Below are 20418 nucleotides of genomic sequence, written 5' to 3'. Positions count from 1 at the left end.
CAGGATGGCGGGCTTGCCCCCTTCCACCCGAAAAGGACTCCTCCCGTCTCTCCCAGCCCGGGCGGGTCTTCGGGCGGCCGCGGCCGCGCTCTCCCCAGTCTGGGGACACTTAGTCGGCTGGGGTCCCCAGCTCACTTCCCGGAGGGCGGGCGGCCGGCAGTGCGAACTGCGGAGCGGGTGGCGGCGGGACTGGCCGGGGCGCGGGCGCGCGCGGGCGGCTGGCGGCGGGCGGGGCGCGCGCCCGGCCCGGACAGCCGCGGGGGAGGAGCGCCCGCCAGCCGATCGCGCGCCCAACGGACTAGGCTAAAGCCGTGAGGTAACTGTTGCAGCCCGCGGGAGCTGAGAAGCAACACCGAGGCTCCAGTCCCGAGAAGTGCCCGAGGGAAAAGGAGGGGGTCCTGCCGCAGCGGTCCCAGGCAGAAGCCCCTTCCGCCCCTCTCCTCAGCCAGCATGTCGCGGACCCCGCCGCTCCTCCGCCCGCGCGGCGGGGACCCTGGGCCACGGCGGTGGGCGCAGCCCTGACGCGGTGCCGAGCCGGGGGGCTCCTCGAGCGCGGGGGCCAGGCGGGAAGGAGCGCGAGCTGCAGCTGCGGTCCGAGCGGGGCGTGCCGAGCCCCTGCGGCCACCCCGCGTCCCGGCCATGAGGAGGGACGAGCGAGACGCCAAAGCCATGCGGTACCCGCAGCCGCCGGACGGGGCCGGCTCGCCCCTCGAGAGTCTGAGGAACGGCTACGTGAAGGGCTGCGTGAGCCCCCTGCGGCAGGACCCCCCGCGCGGCTTCTTCTTCCACCTCTGCCGCTTCTGCAACGTGGAGCTGTTGCTGCCGCCGCCGCCGGCCTCCCCCCAGCAGCCGCGGCGCGGCTCTCCCTTCTCCCGGGCGCGCCTCTCGCTGGGCGCCCTGGCCGCCTTTGTCCTCGCCCTGCTGCTCGGCTCGGGGCCCGAGAGCTGGGCTGTCGGGGCCGCCCGGCTGCGGACCCTGCTGAGCGTCTGCTCGCACAGCCTCAGCCCCCTCTTCAGCATCGCCTGTGCCTTCTTCTTCCTCACCTGCTTCCTGACCCGGACCAAGCGGGACCCCGGGCCGGGCCGGAGCGGTGGCGGCTCCTGCTGGCTGCTGGCGCTGCCCGCCTGCTGTTACCTGGGGGACTTCTTGGTGGGGCAGTGGGGGTCTTGGTCTCGGGGGGACGGAGACGCCGGGGCCCGGGCCCCGCACACGACCCCGGCGGTGGCCGGCAGGCTGTTCTTGGTGCTGAGCTGCGTGGGATTGCTGACGCTCGCGCAGCCGGGGAGGCTCCGGCACAGCATCCTGGTGCTGCTCTTCTCCGGCTTCGTCTGGTGGGTGTCCTTCACCAGCCTCGGGGCACTGCCTCCAGCCCTCCGGCCGCTGCTTTCCTGCCTGGTGGGGGGCGTCGGCTGCCTGCTGGCCCTGGGGCTGGATCACTTCTTCCAAATCAGGGAAGCTCCCCATCATCCTCGGTTGTCCAGTACCGCGGAGGAAAAAGTGCCTGTGATCAGACCCCGGAGGAGGTCCAGCTGCGTGTCGTTCGGAGAAACTTCAGCCAGTTCCTATGGCAGTTGCAGAATGTTCAGGAGACCTTCATTGCCTTGCATTTCGAGAGAACAGGTATGTTACCAGAAAGCAAAGTTTGGTAAGGAAGGGAGGGAGGTTTTATCGCTTCAGTTCCCGAGTTGAATTAGCGTGTTTGAAAGCATGTTTACTTTCATGGTGAAAAAAAGACAATTTTTATTCTGAAAAGAATTCCTAAAATACAGGAAGCTTTAAAAAAATGCATAAGTACCATTTATCTTTGAATAGAAATGAAATAGCAGACTAAGCATGTCTCACTTTTTAAAGAGTTTGTTAATGTAGTAGATGCGTTCTCAGAAGAATGAAGTGAATTATTTGAAGTATAAAAGATTGACTACTCCCACTTTGGCATAGTCTGATGTGTAGCTTTTTGGTGACATTTATCTGTTGCTGTTATAATGGTGATGTCTCCCCAAAGATAGCGTACAGCCATTAGAATGAGTGGAGAAAAAAAAAATATATGCATTCTAATCAGTGTGGTTTCATTATTCTTGATAATTGAGAGGACAAATCTGAGATCTCATAATAAAAAGAGAAAACAGTGGTGAGTTTTGGAAGAGACTTGTTAATTTAGATAAAAAGACTGTTGGAGATAATTATAAGAGATTTCTCCCCCACCCTCCGCCCCAAATTTCAGCAGTGTAGGCTAATATAATCTTTTACAGACTAACTCATGGTCCTGTGTGTTTGTTGCATAATTAGGAGAATGTTGTAACAGTTTAACCTTTAAACTTAGTAATGTTTGGAACTATGCCAAAAGCATTTGTACAATTTCTTTTCCTGTAGGTTTATGTGCTTTTGCGTTTTAAAAAAATGGAAATCATCATTAGGGAAAGAGTGTCTATTTTTGTATAGCCTAGGGAAATCTTACATGTTCTACATCACTAAGAAACTCACCAAGTATAGCTGCTGTTCACAGAGCATTTACTAAGTGCAAAATCCTTATATTGTCTTAAACCCTCACAAGGACTCTGTATGGTAGGTGATATTAACCTCAAGTTAGAGATGAGCAAATTGAGGCTTATAGAGATTATCCAACTTCACACATTTAGTAAGTGGCAGTGCTGGGATCTGAACCTAGATTTTTCAGTTTTCAATGATGTCTTCTAAGCAACTAAAAGGATGAGTGTAGAGGTTTTCCTTAAGTAGGAGAGTAAGAGTCTATACTATTGGTTTTCAATCTTTTCGATTAGTGATATGCTTTACACCAGCGACCCAATATATTTGAAACAGAAGTTTCTTATTACTACATCTGATGCTCTTTGCTCTTCAATATAATCTACAAGCTATTACACTATCCGTAGTGCTCAAAGAGACAACACCTTGCTCTCTGAAAAGTGTTTTCAGAGGCTGCTATGTGGTCTGTAGTTATTTGGCCAAATGCTTGAAAAAAATTGTTCAAAAAATATCATGGCTTTTGTTTTCTCAGTTTACTGCCAGTGATAATAGACAATGCTCAGAATAATGTGTATCAAGAGAAAAATTGTCAGGAGAAGATTCACTGTAGAGCAGAGTCATATCAGCTATTTTCATAGACTGGAACAGCGTTTGACATTTGACTATTTGCAAATATATTGTATTTTTTAACACCAGGAAAGTGTATTAGCACAGTTTCATCACATTTGTAAACAATTTTCCTGAGCTTAGCAGCGTTACAGTTTAACGTAACTTAATTGCAATATGTTGGCCTAGTGAATTATGGGTGTTATCTTATAAATTGAAAACTCCTGATCTACTTGAGCCTGATCTGGTTCTCTTTCCATCACAGCAACCTTTTTTCAGCCGTTAACTAGGTGCGGCATTGTTATGCTAGACTTTATTAGTTGTATTAGAGGAAAATATTGTGCTTTTAAAATTTGTGCTTTTAAAAAGGGCATATTTTATTAGTGCAGAAAACCCTTATTCACATTCCACTATGAATAGGAACATTTTCTTGGTGGAGGGGGTCTTAAATATATGCTGATAGTTCAAGGGTTTATACATGGTTAATGTTCAGTGTCATAACATAATACTCTTTCGGCAATACTAGAAACTACTAGATATTTTTAGCTTGGCAGAGGCTGTAATAAAAATTTTTACTTATGCTTTTTCCTGAAGTTTAACAGTGGATCTGTGGTTTAGTTTGGAGGTATGTTATGTGAAAGAAATTAAGTGGAAACCAATACTTTTATGGAAGTAAAAGATCAAGAGATTTTCTAATTTTCAAAGTGCTAAACTTTGTATGTGATAATTGTAAAGTCACTCTCTTGTTTCGGAAAGTGAAGGGAGACAAACGGTTTTGGGTAGAAGCTGATATAGGGGAAAGTCTCCTGGATTCATAGAGGTTCAAGGGTAAAGTCTTAGCCCTGCCGTCATATTGGAAAAGTTGGTGAGCCTTTCCGAGTCTGAGTATCCTGTCAAATCAGGGGATCCAGTAGGTGAATTCTATACCACCTTCCAATTCTAGAATTCATTTCTTTTAGTTAGTTTACACTTTTTGTAAGGTATAAATAAATGTATGACTAAAACTTCAAAAGTTAATAGATCTTGAAGTTTTACTTAAACGTTTAATGTTGATATTGCTAGCCTATATTTTCCAAGGTGTGATAATTGGAAAGTATGAACAAATATTCTGTATTATTTGAAGAGAAAGAACTTTTAACACGTATATTTGGACTTTCATTTGTGGATTGATAAAATTATTACGCTTTCATTTCCTTAAGAATTTAAACGTTTTTATTAACATCTTTGAAAAACAATTGAAAACTCATATTAATATAAATGTTTTTAATTGTGTGAGAGTAGATTCAAAGTAATTTTTAACATTTGGGATGTTATGTTAGATACTGTATTGAAAAATAGTGGCATATGTTTGTAAAACGTATGGTTTTTCATAATTAGGTTTAAAGTTTAGTTACTGCTGACTGTGTTCTACCTTGGTGGGTTAATGGAAAGAAGCACTAAGTTTGTAGTATATTTGTGAAGAATCAGCTGAGACTAATAGGAAGTAAAAAAAAATTTTTTACATCTACATGAGATGCCTTGGCCTGAATTTAACAAGCTACATTTCTATGTCATTTTAATTATACATTCTACAATGCAAATTTCGGCTGTCAACCAGATCATTTCATGTGTGATAGGCTAGGTAAATATAAGGTTTTGAAAGGCATAAGTCTGTGTGTGAGATATTTTTCTATACCTAAAATGCTGAGTGCTTTCTAAATGGTTAGGTAAATATTTAAAAATTCTGTGGCCTTAAAGCCCATAAATATTATTTAAAGAGTTAATTTTGTTTAATAAAGGATACGCATGTAGTATGAAGCCTTTTTAAAAAGATTTTAAAGTTTAAGTGATTATTTATTCCCCTAAGGAATCTGCAAGTAATAACCCACCATGAATTTTTTAAAGAATACTGTGGAATTTGTGAAATTTAATGAGTGAGTGTTTTATTCTAATTTCATGTTAATATTTTGTAGTGAAACATCAGCCTACGTAATATTTTTATGCTTTATTTTGTAAATATTGTATGTACCCTTGCCATCAGAGTTATCTTCCAAAAACACAGATTTGATCAAATCACTCGCTCTGTTTTAAAAATCTCTTACGGCTTTTCATTGTCCACAAAATAAAGTTCATGCCCTTGACCCTTGCTTGCAAAGTCTTAACCTGCTCTTGGCCTTGTTTTGTTGTTTTTGAAAGCCCGTTAGCAGTTATGGAACACCTCCCCACATCCATCCACCGCTCTAGCTATTTGAGGACTGCTTATTGTTACTGACGTGTAGACTTTTTTCTTTTGATTTTACCATTCACACTGTTTGAAATCTCCTTTAAGAAACATATAAGATTAAGAAGTGTTTAGACACTACAGTGATGCTCAGACTAATGTATAAGCTGAGAACAAAACTCCATCCTAGTAGAGTTGGCCGGGTTTAAAAATAAAAGTTGACAAATCGTGTCAAGCAGTGATGTGGTGATGTGTGATAGAATATTTTCATTATACCACATGAAATAGTAACATCTCCATAGTTTGTTTTCCCACAGTGAGTGGAAGGTAAATAGGGCCAACCATAAGTAAAACTTTGACTTTAGTATAGTTTAGTGATGTTTGTTTTCATTGTCCTCTGATTTTTTAATCCTCCTCAGTGGCAGGCGCTTCTCTGATTCTTTCCTTCTTCCCTTTCAGTTACCAAGTCAGCCTGTTTCCCTAGCGCATTCTCCTGCCTTCTTATACCCCACCCAAAGCAGGAAGAATCTATACTTGCTGAAAAAGTTTATTTCAACATAAATATGTTTGTATAGATATAGAAGAAATAGAAGAGATTTGGAGTTTATCCAATTGAAATCTGCTCGTTTTATAGAAAGGAAAAAAATTCAACTCCAGAGAGAGAAGAATATTGTCTCTAGGTTATGCCACGAGGTTTTGGGATACAGGGACTAGAACCTAGGTCTTGACTCCTAGTTCAGCTGTACTTTCCATTAAGAGCATATGCACCTGCAGTCATAGTTTTCCAAGGCTGTTCTTAATTTGCCAGATATCTCTAATTATGTGATAAACAATGCCCCTGAGTAAAAGCGGTTGAGGGTGGTGGTGGAAGAGAGGGGAGAGGTAGGAGGTACTCTTGAAATCACATAGTTCATGATGACCTTGAAGATAAACTTGGTACCTGATATCATTATTTCAGGGTGACTTGTCAGGATGCAGCTGGTCTGAAACTCAGGTGCCTTAAGAGGCCAGCCACATAGCCTATTTATGTTATACATTGGGGAAGGAGGGGGGGTAAGGAAGAATGGAAGTGAACTGTTGCCTACTTTGCCTAAGGGCTTTCAGTTTAAATAAAACAAACTGAACAACCCTGTTAGCCAAGCAAAACTTTAGAAGAGCTGGGTTCTGTCCGTGGGTAGTTCCTGACAGTTTATAACTGTATATAATTGTGTATAAACAATTATAGTTTATAATAATTATATTGTTTAATTATATATTTAAATACATAATATTTTTATTATATTTTATTATTAAGTTTATTATAATTATAATAGTTTATAATTGTTCACCTTATTATTTACAAACTGATTCAGGTTTATTTAAGAGATTGTTAGAAACCTGTTCTTAGAACTTGGGGAAGAGGAGGGTGTTTCCCACTTTTTCTTTTACAACCTAGAACTTTTTCTCCAGTATTGATTGACCTGGAAGGTTATCTTATCTTTATAGATTATTCCCTCCTCCATCAGATAGAGTACATTGTTTGACTGCTTCCTTACATTTCGTACAACTTGCTTTCAGTATATTTTAAATTTATTTAGTTGGCATTTAAATTTGTTAATGAGAAATGCCATAAATAAGACTGTACATATGTATATTTTTATATGGTTTAAGGAAGAAAATAAAACAAAAAAAGAAAAATGTCAAGTACTTACCACTCATTTCCTTTGTATAACCTCTTTTGCATCCCCTTCTCTCTGCCCCAGAGACAACACATGTATCTTGATTTTTTTTTTTGCTGTTCATTCCCTTGCTTATCGTTATAACTCCCCTGAACATATTACTAAGTAATCTAAATAATATGTTGTCAGTATTGTCTGCTTTTGAACTTTAAGTAAATAGAACCATGCTGTATGAATTCTTCTGTAACTTTTCTTTTTTCTTGACATTTGAGATTCATTCATGTTGATGTGGATAGATGTGGTTCACTTTTTTCAATGCTGTATAGTGTTTCATTGTATGAACATAATAAAATTTATCCATTCCACTGTTCATGGACCTGTGGGTGGTTTTCAGTTGTTTGCTATTAAGCACAATGCTGCTATGAAATTTTTTGTAAATGTCTCCTAGGGGCATGCACACATCTAGAAGTAGAATTGCTGAGCTGCAAGGTATGCTCATATTCAACTTTACTATGTATGATAGGCAGAATAATGGTACCGTAAAGATGTCCATGTTCTAATTCCTGGAATTTGTGGGTATGTTACTCTGCCTGGCAAAAGAGACTTTGCAGGTGGGATTAAGTTAAGGACCTTGAGATGGGGAGATTATCCAGGTGTCTAGGATTATCTAAGTAGACCCAGTGTCATAGGGTCTTTAAAAAGTGGAAGAGGGAGACAGAAGAGATCAGAGAAGGAGAAGTGACAATGGAAGTAGGATTAGAGTAATATAATGTGAGAAAGACTCACTCAGTCCACCTTTGGCTTTCACAGTGGGAGAAGGCCAGGAGCCAATGAAAGCAGGCAGCCTCTAGAAGCTGGAAAAGACAAGGAAATGCATTTTTCCTTATAGTCCTCGAAAGTAACAAAGCCCTTCCAATACCTTGATTTTAGCTCAGTGAGACCTTTGTCAGACTTTGGACCCACAGAACTGTAAGATGTTAAATGTGTGTTGTTTTATGTGACTGAGTTTGTAGTAATTTGTTACAGGAATGTATTAGTTTGCATTAACTGCTATAACAGTTGACATGGGTTGCTGTGACAAAGTACTACAAATTGGGTGGCTTAAACAGCAGAAATTTATTGTCTCACAGTTCTGGAGTCTGCAAGTCCGGATCAGACTGTCCCCAGGGTTGGTTCCTTCTGAGGACTCTGAGGGGGAATCTGTTCATGCCTGTCTCCTAGCTTCTGGTGGTTTACTGGCAACCTTTGGCATTTTTTGGCTTTTAGATGTGTCACCCCATCTCTGCCTTCATCTTCACATGGCACTCTCTCCATGTCTCTTCATATAGTCTTCTCTCTGTGCCTGTCTCTGTGTCTCAATTTACCCTTTTTATAAATACCCCAGTCATATTGGACTAGTGCCCACCCTAATCACCTCATTTTAATCTAATTACCTCTGTAAAGACCTAATTTCCAAATGAAGTCACATTCTAAGGTGTTGAGGGTTAGGACTTCAATATATCTTTTTTTGAGGGACACACTTTAACCCATACAAGTAGCAGTAGAAGACTGAGACACTCTGGGAAGTTGAGTTGTTTTCCAGAATGGTTGCACAATGTATATTCTGCTAGCAGTGAATAAGAATGCCCTTGAACCAATGATTCCTATTTAATAACTTTAATTTTTGTTAGTCCAGTGAGTGTGAAATGTATTTCTTTGTGATTTTAATTTGCATTTTTCTAATTACTAATAAGGCTGAATATTGTTTATGGATTGCATTTCTTATTCAGGGATTACCTGTTCATGTCTTTTGCCCTTTTAAAAATTCAGTAGTTTGGGGACTTCCCTGGCGGTCCAGTGGTTAATACTTCCAATGCAGGGGGTGCAGGCTCCATCCCTGGTCGGGGAACTAAGATCCCACGTAACTCATGGCCAAAAAACCAAAGACATAAAACAGAAGCAATATTGTAACAAATTCAGTAAAGACTTTAAAAATGGTCCACATCAAAAAAAAAAATTAAAAATTCAGTGGTTTGTTTTTTCTTGATTCATGAGTTCTTTATATATTTTGGACATTAATCCTTTATTGGTTATTTGGGTTGCAAATATCTTCTTCCAGTTTTAGTGGTGTCTTTTGATAACTGAGATTCTTAATTTTAATATTATCAAATTTACCAATCTTTTCCTTTAATGGTGTGAGACTTCCCATGTCTTGTTTATAAAACTCTTCTCTATTGGAAGTCATAAAATAAACTCTTATATTATCTTTTCAGAGTTTTAAAGTTTTGCCTTTCAAATGGTTTTTATCCACCTAGAATTGATTTCCATGTATAATGTGATACAGAGATCGAATCTCATTTTTTACCCGTATGTATATCCGGTTATGTCAGCACAATTCACTGAAAAGTTTATTCTCCGTTTATCAGCAATGCTGCCTCTGTCAAATGTGAAATTTCAGGGTGTGTGTGAGTCTGTATCTGGCTTCTCTGTCATGGTTCACTGATAAGTTTATGTGCCCTGTATTAATGCTACACCATTGTAATTATAATAGCTTTATAATGAGACAATATATAGTAAGTCTCGTCATCTTACAGTTTTTCTTCAAGAGTTTGTCAGTTATTTTTGGACTTTTGCTCTTCAATATAAATTTTAGAATAAGTTTGTCAAGTTCTACAGAAATTCATATTGGGATTTTGATTGCCATTGCATTAAATCTTTTGAACATTTAGAGGAGAATTTGATTTTGATTGAAAATTTTAAGTTGCATTTTTCTACAAATTTATTTAGTATAACTTTTCAAATTTATTTTCTTTGTAATATCTTTTTATTATCTGTAATATCTTTTTTATTATCTATTTATTTAATTTGTTCAGCATCTGCATTTTTGTCTTCTTTTTCATTCCTACCATCATTTGTATCATTTTTCTTTGTTTCTTAATCAACCTGGCTAGAAGTTTGTTTTTTTGTTTTTTGGGTTTTTCTGGTCACGCCATGTGGCATTCGGGATCTTAGTTCCCTGATCAGGGATGGAACCAGCGCCCCCTGCATTGGAAACGTGGAGTCTTAACCACTGGACCACCAGGGAAGTCCCAGTTTATTTGTTTTTTAATCTCTTCAAAAAACCAGCTTTTTGGATTGGTACTTGTTTTCTTTTTTTTATATGTTAATTTTTATTGGAGTATAGTTGAATTACAATGTTGTGTTAGTTTCTGCTGTACAGCAAAGTGAATCAGTTATACATATACATATGTCCACTCTTTTTTAGATTCTCTTCCTATATAGGTCATTGCAGAGTGTTGAGTAGAGTTCCCTGTGCTATACAGTAGGTTCTTATCAGTTATCTATTTTATATATAGTAGTGTGTATATACCAATCCCAATTTTCCAATTTATCTGCGCTTCCCCCTTGGTAACCATAACTTGGTACTTGTTTCCTATTTTATTTATATCAGCTCTTTTATTACTTCTTTTTTTCTTTTATTTTCTTGTTCCCTTTTTTTTTCTTTTTTTGGCCATGTTGCACGGCTTGTGGGAATCTTAGTTCTTAGTTCCCTGACCAAGGATTGAACCCTGGCCCTCGGCAATGAGAGCCCAGAGTCCTAACTACTGGACAGTCAGGGAGTTCCCTCTTGTTCCTTTTCTTAACTTTGTAATTGAGATGCTAAGCCCATTAACTTTGAGCTTTTCCAGCATATGCGTTTAAGATTATACATTTCTCTCTGAATGTTGCTTTAGTTGAATGTCACAAGTTTGGATGTATAGTATGGTTATTGTGCAGTCTGAAGAATTTTCTAATTTTCATTTTGATTTCCCTTTTGATTGACAGTTGTTTAGAAAAAAAAATTCTAATCATATGCAGGTTTTCCAGTTATTGTTGTTGATTTCTGACTTAAGTGCCTTTGGGCAAAGAATGTGGCCTAACATATCAGTTTTCATAAGTGTTCTGTTTGCTTGAAGAAACACATCAGTTTGTTAGCTGTCTGGTAGATAAAAGGTGTAAAATGTCCTTTTCATACCTTCTGCGTCCTTGTTGACTTTTTATCTTATTGACCCGTCAGTAACTGGACAGAGTATTAAAAAATCTCACTTTCCTGGTGTTTTCTTCAACCCCCACCCCCCCACCCACAGTTTGTGGATAAGTGTATGGAGAATAGAACTTTACAAATTGGATGGAATTACTTATCAGAGGGACAGAAAAAGAATGCATGAGAGAGAGCACATGTCATATGTTTAAAGAGTCAGTGTAAGAAAGTAATGAAAATTTGATCAGCATTAATATATATTTACAAATTGCCTTTTATATGTGCCTGCCCCTAGAGAGATACTAAGACGACAGTCACAGGATCTGTATTGCAAGGAGATCACACTCTAATTGAGATTAAAAAAATGTAAATAAATAATTACAATTCAGTGTGGTAAGTGATATAGCAGAGGTATATATAAGGTACATGGGAGCTTTAGAGAAGGAACAGCTAACTCTCTCCAGGAGTAGAGTCAGAAAGCCTTCAGAAAGTATATAACAATTGAGCTTTAATCTTCAAAAAAAGTTTCTTATTGATATAAAATGTATAAAAAATGAATTTAAAAATTTTACTTCTGTGACCTTAGAAAGAATTTTTCAAAGTTATTCCAACATAATCTCCACCTTACTGTAAATATGTTTGGAATAAGAATACTTCTTATCAACTGAGAGACTATAAAGTCACAGAAAATATACTGAGTCCAATCAGGCAAACTGTTTACCTTCAGTCCCCAGTCAATACTAACAATCAAAAAAGATGCTTAAATTTTCTATCAGAAATGTCAGTATCAGTGGTAAAAATAATATAAGCAATAAAGAAATGTAACCCAGGATTAGAAAAAAGGGATTATTATAAGATATATGTACCAAGTGCTCACTATGTGCTAGTCTCAACAACTCTGTGAAATAAGTATTGAAATCCTGTTGTGCAGCTGGAAACTAAGGTAGAAAGGTGAATTGACTAGCCCCACATCACTCAGCTAGCACACAGAAAATACCATAATATGCTAAATGCCATTTTCAGTGTATAACAAGCCCCTAAGAACTCTCCCAATTGAAACAACTAAACTACAGGTTTAAGCATTTTAGAATGTATCTTTTGAAAGGAATCACTGAGTAAGAAAAATTTCAGATCCCCAAAAAAAGAAGTGAAAGCAGTGTGGGGGAGAAAAAAAATGTTCCCTTCTTCCCTTCTAGGGTCTTTGTTTGGGCTATTAATTAAATTGATTTAAGACAAATTAACAGGGGAAAAACAAATTTAATTTTGTATATGGGAGCCCCATAAAAAAGTGAGACTCCAAGAAGTAACCAAAGCAGGAATCTTTTATAACTTTAAGACAAAGAAATAATAAATTTGTGAAGAGTTGACGAGACAAAGGAGTCTGGGCTTGGGGTAGTGAATTGGCGAAGAAGTAACAAGGTTTGTTAGAGCCAAGTATTCTTGGCCCTAAATTCCCTATCTCTGGTGATAAGGATGGCTTCCACCCTCCTGGTACTGGGATGGGTACCTTTCACATGGGAGATTTATCTCCTGCTTTTGGGGAGGGGGGGAACAAAGGAGGGTCAGAGTGTTCTTCACCACTGTTTCTCAAGTAAACTTTAATTCAAAATAAGCTATATGCCAAGTGACATATTTTGGGGTAGCACATTCTGCTCCCTTTCAGTAGGAATCCCAAGAGGTAAGCAGACATTAAAACCAGCTTTCATTTGAAGGTTTCTGACCATCCTTAGAGACCATGAACATTTGCTTCTGTTAGATATGGCTAGACTCAAGAGATAAAACCTAGGGTCTGTCCAGAGTCAGAAATCTAATAGAAAAACTACATAAAGCAGAGACCCCAAAGTGCTACTCTTCCAGTGTAAGGGTAAGTGAGAAATAAATATGACCAAGGAGATGGGATGCGGGTCTTGTATAACCACAAGAGGGCCCTCATAGGGTTTTTGTTTGTTTGTTTGTTTGTTTTAAATTGTAGTAAAATATAAATAATATAAAATTGACCATTTTGGCCATTTTTAACTGTACAGTTTAGTGGCATTAAGTACATTCATATTGTTGTGCAACCATCACCACCATCTAACTCTAGAACTTTTTTTTTATCTTCCCAAACTAAAACTCCATACCCATTAAACAGTAACTCTCTCCATTCCCCCTCCTCCCAGCACCTGGTAACTGCCATTCTACATTCTGTTTCTATGAATTTGACTACTTTAGATACTTCATACAAGTGGAATCATTTGTATTTATCTTTTGTGACTGACTTGTTTCACTTAGCAGAATCATCTTTGGAATTCTAATAGGAATTACATTGAATCCATAGATTGCCTTGAGTGGTATTTACATCTTAGCAATAGTAAGTCTTACAATTCATTAACATGGCAGGTCTTTCTATTTATTTGTGTTTTAATTTCTTTCAACAGTGTTTTGTAGTTTTCAGTGTACACGTCTTTCACCTCTTTGGTTAAGTTTATTCCTAAGTATTCTTTTTGATGCTACTGTAAATGGGATTGTTTCTTAGTTTTGTTTTTTAATATTTCATTGTTAGTGTTTGAAAATGCAACTGATTTATATGTGTTGTTTTTGTATCCTGCAGCTTACCTGAATTTGTCTATTCTAATATTTTTTTCGTGTGGAATCTTTAGGTCCTCATTTAGTTAAATTTTTTTAAAAATAAAACTTAATTTTTTAGAGCAGTTTAAAGTTCATAGCAAAATTGAAAGGAAGGTACAGATTCTCCATATACACTTTGCCCCCAACATGGCCATAGCCTCTTCCATTATCAGCATCACCCGCCCCCCGCCCCCGACTGTTACATTTGTTAAGACTGATGAACCTACGTCATAATCACCCAAAGTCCATAGTTTACGTTATGTTTCACTCTTGATCTTGCGCATTTTATGGGTTTAGATAAATGTATAATGACGTGTATCCATCATTATGGAAAATAAATACAAAGTATTCACTGCCCTAAAAATCCTTTGTGCTCTGCATATTCATCCCTTACCTCATCCCCACCCTTGGCAACCACTGATCTTTTTACTTTCTCCATACTTTTGCCTTTTCCAGAATGTCATATAATTGGAATCATAGAGTACTCATTTAGTTTTTTATCTAAATTAATGCTACATATGTGGACTTAGAAACCTCAAGTGAAAATGTAAAGTGGTCCCAGGTGACTGATAGAGGTAAATTCAAATTCTCTAAGGCATCAAATGATTCCCACAGATAAAATTCCAAGGATATTGAGCAGTGCATAGTCAAAAATCCACAGAACTTGCGCAGAAACAAGGCACTATGAATGAGAAGCTGCAGAAAAACGTACACAGCAAAAAAACCCCACAAAGACTTCAGAGCTTAGAGCTATTATTTATCAGATATAAAAAAATGTTTAATATGCTTAAAAAAAACAAAATAGAAGCTTGGGAAAATGGTTGGGGAATAGAGAATTAAAAGAATAATCATGCAGATTTGAAAAATAGAACTTCTAAAGATGAAAAAATAGCCACAGATTTAAAACCTGATGCACATATTAAATAGCAGTTGAGAGACAGAATCTGTGAACCAGAATGTAGATCCAAAGAAACTGTCCGTAATGTTTTGCAGAGAGAAAAAGATGGAAGTTAAGAAAGAGGGATCGAAAAAGTTGGAGAATAAAGAAAAAAGTTTAACATGAATTTAACTGAAGTTCCAAAAGGAAATAATAAAAGGGAAAACAGGCAATATTTGAGGAGATAATGGTTGTAAAATAGAACTTTACAGAACTGATGAAAAATACCAACTGATATCCAGAAAGCCCACTGAATCCCAAGCAGATTAAAGAAAAAGAAATCCACCCTTAGATTCCATCATTGCAAAATTCAGAACACACACACACACACACACACACACACACACACACACACACACAGACACACACACGAGAAGTTCTAAAAGAAGCCAGAGAGAAAAAAGAAGTTACCTACCAAAAAAATGAACGGCAGTTACACTGAAAGGTGACTTAGGAAGAATGGAAGCCAGAAAACAGTTGACTGTCATTTGTCATGTGCTGAGGGAAAATAACTGTCAAAGTAGAAACCAATGTCCAGCAAAACTTTCTAGAAAGAGAACATATTAAGACCATTTCAGACCAGCAAAAACGGAGAGTTTTTTTACCAGCAAAAGTATGCATACTTTAGGCAGAAGGAAGAACTTAAATCAAGAAGGAATGATAGTAAATATATAGGTAAAATTAAGTAGCCTACATGTTCTGAAACATTACTAGCAGTGCCTAATTTGTGAGGGGAGAACAAGCTAGAACTAAAACTAGAAAAAAATAGCGTTTACCTTGGAAGGAAAAATTAGAATAGTGAGATGATGTGAGAATCTTCTGTCTATAGTGAGAATACTAGGAGTGGAGAGACAGAGAGGTATAAATATTTTCATATGAAGAGAGGTTTGAAGATATTTCAGGTCTGGGTGTCTGAAAGGTTAGTGGTATTGTTAGCCAACATAGGCAGTATGGGGAAAGGACCTGGTTTGGGAGAAATGACAAAGAGCTTGGTTTTATTGATTAATGCATGTTTTCTCATGTGTATACTTGCTATCTCTAAATGGGATGTAACCTCCCTGGCAACAATGATCAAACATTTCTACTTTGTATTTCTCATAGTATATTTTGGAGTTGACAATGGTTATCTAATATTGTATTTACTCTTGATAGTTCCATGCTGACCTTGAGAAAAGGAAAGAACTCTAGGTGGAGATGGGTCTCAATTCCCTACTGTCTTTGGTATTCTCGTTAACAGTAAGCTGTGTTGCACAATGATGAAGCCAAACTGCTTCAGAGTTTCAATGGCATCTCCGCCACTTACAGGATATTAGGCAAGTTGTTTAACTTCTCTGTACCTCAGCTTCCCCAGGTGTAAACCGGGGGTAAAATAGCATCTGTCTCACTGATGTGAGGATTAAATGAGTTAATAACCTGTAAAGTTCTTGAAACAGTGTCTGGCACCTGGTAAGGTTGCCATGCAATATTGATGCTGTTATTATAGTTAAAATTTTCATTCTTGAATTGCTTGGTACTTCATGCCAAATTACTCTAAAATTAATGGTGGGCTTCCCTGGTGGCACAGTGGTTAAGAATCCTGCTGCCAATGCAGGGGACATGGGTTTGAGCCCTGGTCCAGGAAGATCCTACATGCTGCGGAGCAACTAAGCCCATGTGCCACAACTACTGAGCCTGTGCTCTAGAGCCCATGAGCCACAACTACTGAAGCCCGCGCGCCTAGAGCCCGTGCACCAAAACAAAGAGAAGCCCGCGCACTGCAACTAAGAGTAAGTAGCCCCCACTCGCTGCAACTAGAGAAAGACCGCAAGCAGCAGTGAAGACCCAACGCAGCCAAAATTAAATAAACAAATTTATCAAAAAACCCCACAACAACCCTTTAAAAAAAAAATCAATGGTAAGGTTAATTGAAATTTAGATCTTTCAAGCAATCCCTTTTTATTGTCCTGAAACTCCTTTTGCAACCTGTATTGAGTAAAAAGCCTGTGCATAAGGGATAATATGGGGAAAATTCTTCCAGCGGATTGTTCAGTATTAGGACAACAAAGAAAAGATGCAAGTGATAAGTTTAAAAGAGATTAAGGGGACTTCCCTGGTGGTCCAGTGGTTAAGACTTTGCCTTCCAATGCAGGGGTGCTGGTTCGATTCCTGGTCGGGGAGCTAAGATCCCACATGCCTCGTGGCCAAAAAAAAAAAAAAAAACCCAAACATAAAAAACAGAAACAATATTGTAACAAATTCAATAAAGACTTTAAAAATGGTCCACATCAAAAAAAAACCTGTTGTATAAAAAAGTAAATAAAATTAAAGTTAAAAAAAAGAATAAAGGAAAAGCAACAGAAATGATTAAAAAAAGCAACTTCAAACGTGATTAAAAGGGGTAATTGGGGCTTCTTATCTTTTGAAGTTTCAGAGTTAAAGGTTAAGAACCTTTGGTCCAGCAGACGAAGAATTTGTCAACTACTGCAACCATAACTTTCTGTCCCTTAAACTTTTGTTCCAGTTTGTCACTTTGGGGTTGGAGGTACACTGGAACTTCAAACAAATGCTCTCACTCATAATTCTTGCTTCATAGTTCACTGTCTGCTAAGCATGTTGACAGTTATGCAGCCCCACCCCAGGGCTGATAAGAGGGAAACAAGGGATGAGGGAACAGAAGGAAGAGAAACGGTGTCTAAAAAAGTGACTCCTCCAACCCTCCAGCCATTATGAGGCACCGAGCTTTACTGCTTCTTCAATTTAACGCTTCGTTCCACCTTTTAGATAAAGTGCCCCGAAGATCTTTCACTACGTAAAAGGTAATGGTTTAAAGCAGACAAAAATAATTATGGGTGTGAATTTTTACAAATATATGGGGACATATTTTTCCTTAGGGGGAAAATACCTACGTATACATTAGTAAACACCAATATTTATTATTTTATAGTTTGCTTTTGTTGTAAATTAAGTACCATGTAGAATTAACTTTACTATCTGAAAATTCATTCCTTCAGCAAACTTTGCTAAGGCTAATGTTCTGCTAGGAATTGTGAGGGCTATGAAGAAGAATCATGTATGGATATTATACCTAGGTGTTTAGTATAAGATAAAAGTGAAGATTTTATTTTAAATGAGAAAGCATTACTGTAATTTTGTAGTGTCTGAGGGGCTCAATAAAACCCACATTCCTTCCCCAAATTCTGAACAAACTGAGAAAAGAGTGACAGATGAGAGATCAGAATACCACCTTTATTCCTGATAAAACTCATGTTGCAGGACATGGCTTATATATGCAGACAGTTTTGCTTTCTAATCATGAAGCCCAGAGTTAAATAGACATACGTGGTCATAGAAAGGACAGGGCCAGGAACATCCTCCTTACTTGCTAGGAGGGCCCATCCATGGAGGAGCACTGGAGAACTTCTAGCTAGTAGGTAGGCTCCCTAGAGCAAAAAGCAACAGGTAGAGTTATGCTTATGTAATTCTTTAGGCTAAACTTACCAATCATGTTAAGTTACTATTCCCCTTCTAAGAGAATAGTGAGGGGATAGAGAGAGTCCAGAAATTTAGGGAGAATTCCAACTCGTGGAAACTGTAGGATTGAGGAAAAGGCATTGCCTTTTAACATGAAAATAGGAAAAGCTATTTGTAATCCTAACAACTTTAATGCAACAGGTATTTTAAATTTTGTGTGGCCTGGTTTTTGCTACTGTAGATTTTTGCATAGTTGCATAGAACGTACTTAATTTTAAAACTGAGTCTAGGTTCTACCTTTTTTCATTTTTTCCCTCTCGACAAAATTGAGTCACTGCCTTCTCAGTGTGCATCTACTCTTAACATTCAATATATTTGTGTTTATTTTGTGTTCTTTAAATGCAGGGATAGTTTCTCATTCGTTTATGTATCCCCCGTGCTTGACATATAGCAAATAGTTTATTGAATTGAATTATTGCATTAAGTACTGTGCTTTTTACCACTTAACATGGCATTTTTTTCTAGTTGCTACATACTACTCATAATTCCATCATTAAAAATAACGTGAGTGGGATACCTAAAGAATACGTTCTTGGAATCACAGAACCCAGAAGCAATCTCCTCTAACAGGAGAAGATTGCTTTAAGTGAATGACAGTTTGTAGGTGAAGTTTTAGAAGAATGTTCAAAGCTGGGAGAATGGAGACTAATGTAGGACCCTATGGGTTGGAATTCCCTCTTTTGCAAAAAGAGGTGGCATACAGTGATTATTTGAGGTGACATTGTAGTGGTTCAGTAGTGCTGAAAACAACTTTGATGTTACTTTTTCAGATATGCCTTACAAAAAAATGCTTAAGATTTGGTTAAAAATTCCTAGGTGTTTGAATGGTTCTCAGTTAACCAGTGTTGATAGAGTGAACACTTTCAGTGTTTAGAAGCACTTTAAAAAATTTTCTAGGGAGAACTTCACCTTCTTAATACAAATCTGCTAATTTTTATAGTTTACCAAGGAGGAAGATGGTAGTAAATTATTAGTCATAATTGTTTAGCAAACTCCAGAAATGTGATTATTTTAAACTAAGTACATTTATGTCCGGTAACCAAGGTTTATCTTGTTACAAGTAGTTTAGTTTAAATGCATTTTTGCCATGACTGTTTCTCATATGTTTAACTCTGTTTCTGCTTCCTGACAGATCTTGATGAAAATAGTTCATTATTTCCCTGATAAGTAAGGGTTGTCATTTTAAACACTGTTTCTCTTACTGTGCCGTGATACAATGATGCCCTAAGTGCCTTATAAAGCCTTGCCGTATACTAAGTGATCTCAGACATTTTGTATCTTGAATTTTTACCTGCTCATTAATAGTTATTTTGCTTGCTTCTCATTGTTAGCTGTTATTTCTTAGTTATCAGTCTTTAACAGACATCTTCCCCACCTTCCCAGTTTGTTACTGATTATCAACAGTAGGTCAGGAAACTAGTTAACCAAGCTAATTGGAATTGGCCTTAAAAGTAAGGATGGAGGGGCTTCCCTGGGGGCGCAGTGGTTGAGAGTCCGCCCGCCGATGCAGGGGACACGGGTTCGTGCCCCGGTCCGGGAAGATCCCACATGCCGCGGAGCGGCTGGGTCCGTGAGCCATGGCCGCTGAGCCTGCGCGTCCGGAGCCTGTGCTCCGCAGCGGGAGAGACCACAATGGTGAGAGGCCCGCATACTGCAAAAAAAAAAAAAAAGTAATGATGGAAAGAAAGTCTTTCTCATGGATAAAGTGTATGGACTTTGTAACATCTATTTTGACTATGCAGAGACCTCTTTTGCTTGTTTTGATAAAGAATCTCTGGATAAATGAGGTGTTAGCCATATTGATTCAACACGAGCAGCCAAATATAGATTTGTTTTTCCTTTTCATTTCTAGTGAGATATACTGTACATGCCATAAAGTGAACAAACGTTAGGTATACAGCTGAACAAAATTTTACATGTGTATATACCCATATAATTACCACTCATCAAAATAAGGAACATTTTCAGCACCCTAGTTACCTTCCTCATGTTCTCTCCCAGTTAATAGCTACATCCAGAAATGTCCACAATTCTGACCTTTATCCTAATAGATTAGTTTTGTATGTTTTTGAATCTTTATAGAAACTGAAATTTGAGTTTTAGATCATTTTCTTATGTCATGAAGTATCGTTCTTTTGATTTTTTAATGTTATTTTTTCCCATTCTTGAAACATTCTTTCAGTGCCTACTATGGGCAAGAAATTAATGAGTTGGGAGATTCAAAGATGAATAAAACATACCTTGTCATCAAGAAACTTGGAGTCTAGTACAAGAAAAAAAATAAAGTGTCATAAAGGAGGTATAAACAAAATACAGAGAAGGCATAGGGAAAGGGAAGTGGTGTGTCAGTGAGGTCCTTGGCAGAAAATAGATGATACAGTCAAATGGGTAAACTTGCAAGAACTTAATGTAGGGGGTG

At 38.5% G+C, this 20418-nt stretch overlaps 1 protein-coding gene across 1 annotated transcript in view; it reads left to right on the top strand.

Annotated features, from left to right (window-relative positions):
* Nucleotides 1-518: 518 nt before the first annotated feature.
* The window catches only part of PDE3B (phosphodiesterase 3B), a 176157-nt gene continuing 156257 nt past the window's right edge, over nt 519-20418 (top strand). The window contains exon 1 of the mRNA XM_067749800.1: nt 519-1620. Within this exon, the coding sequence (XP_067605901.1) occupies nt 640-1620 (981 nt within the window). The 5' untranslated portion in view covers nt 519-639. The remainder of the gene's footprint in view (nt 1621-20418) is intronic.

This window comes from Pseudorca crassidens, chromosome 9, assembly GCF_039906515.1.
Source record: "Pseudorca crassidens isolate mPseCra1 chromosome 9, mPseCra1.hap1, whole genome shotgun sequence".
Classification (NCBI taxonomy): Eukaryota; Metazoa; Chordata; class Mammalia; order Artiodactyla; family Delphinidae; genus Pseudorca; species Pseudorca crassidens.
The sequence above is the reverse complement of the archived record's forward strand: the minus strand, read 5'-3'. Positions and strand labels throughout refer to the sequence as shown.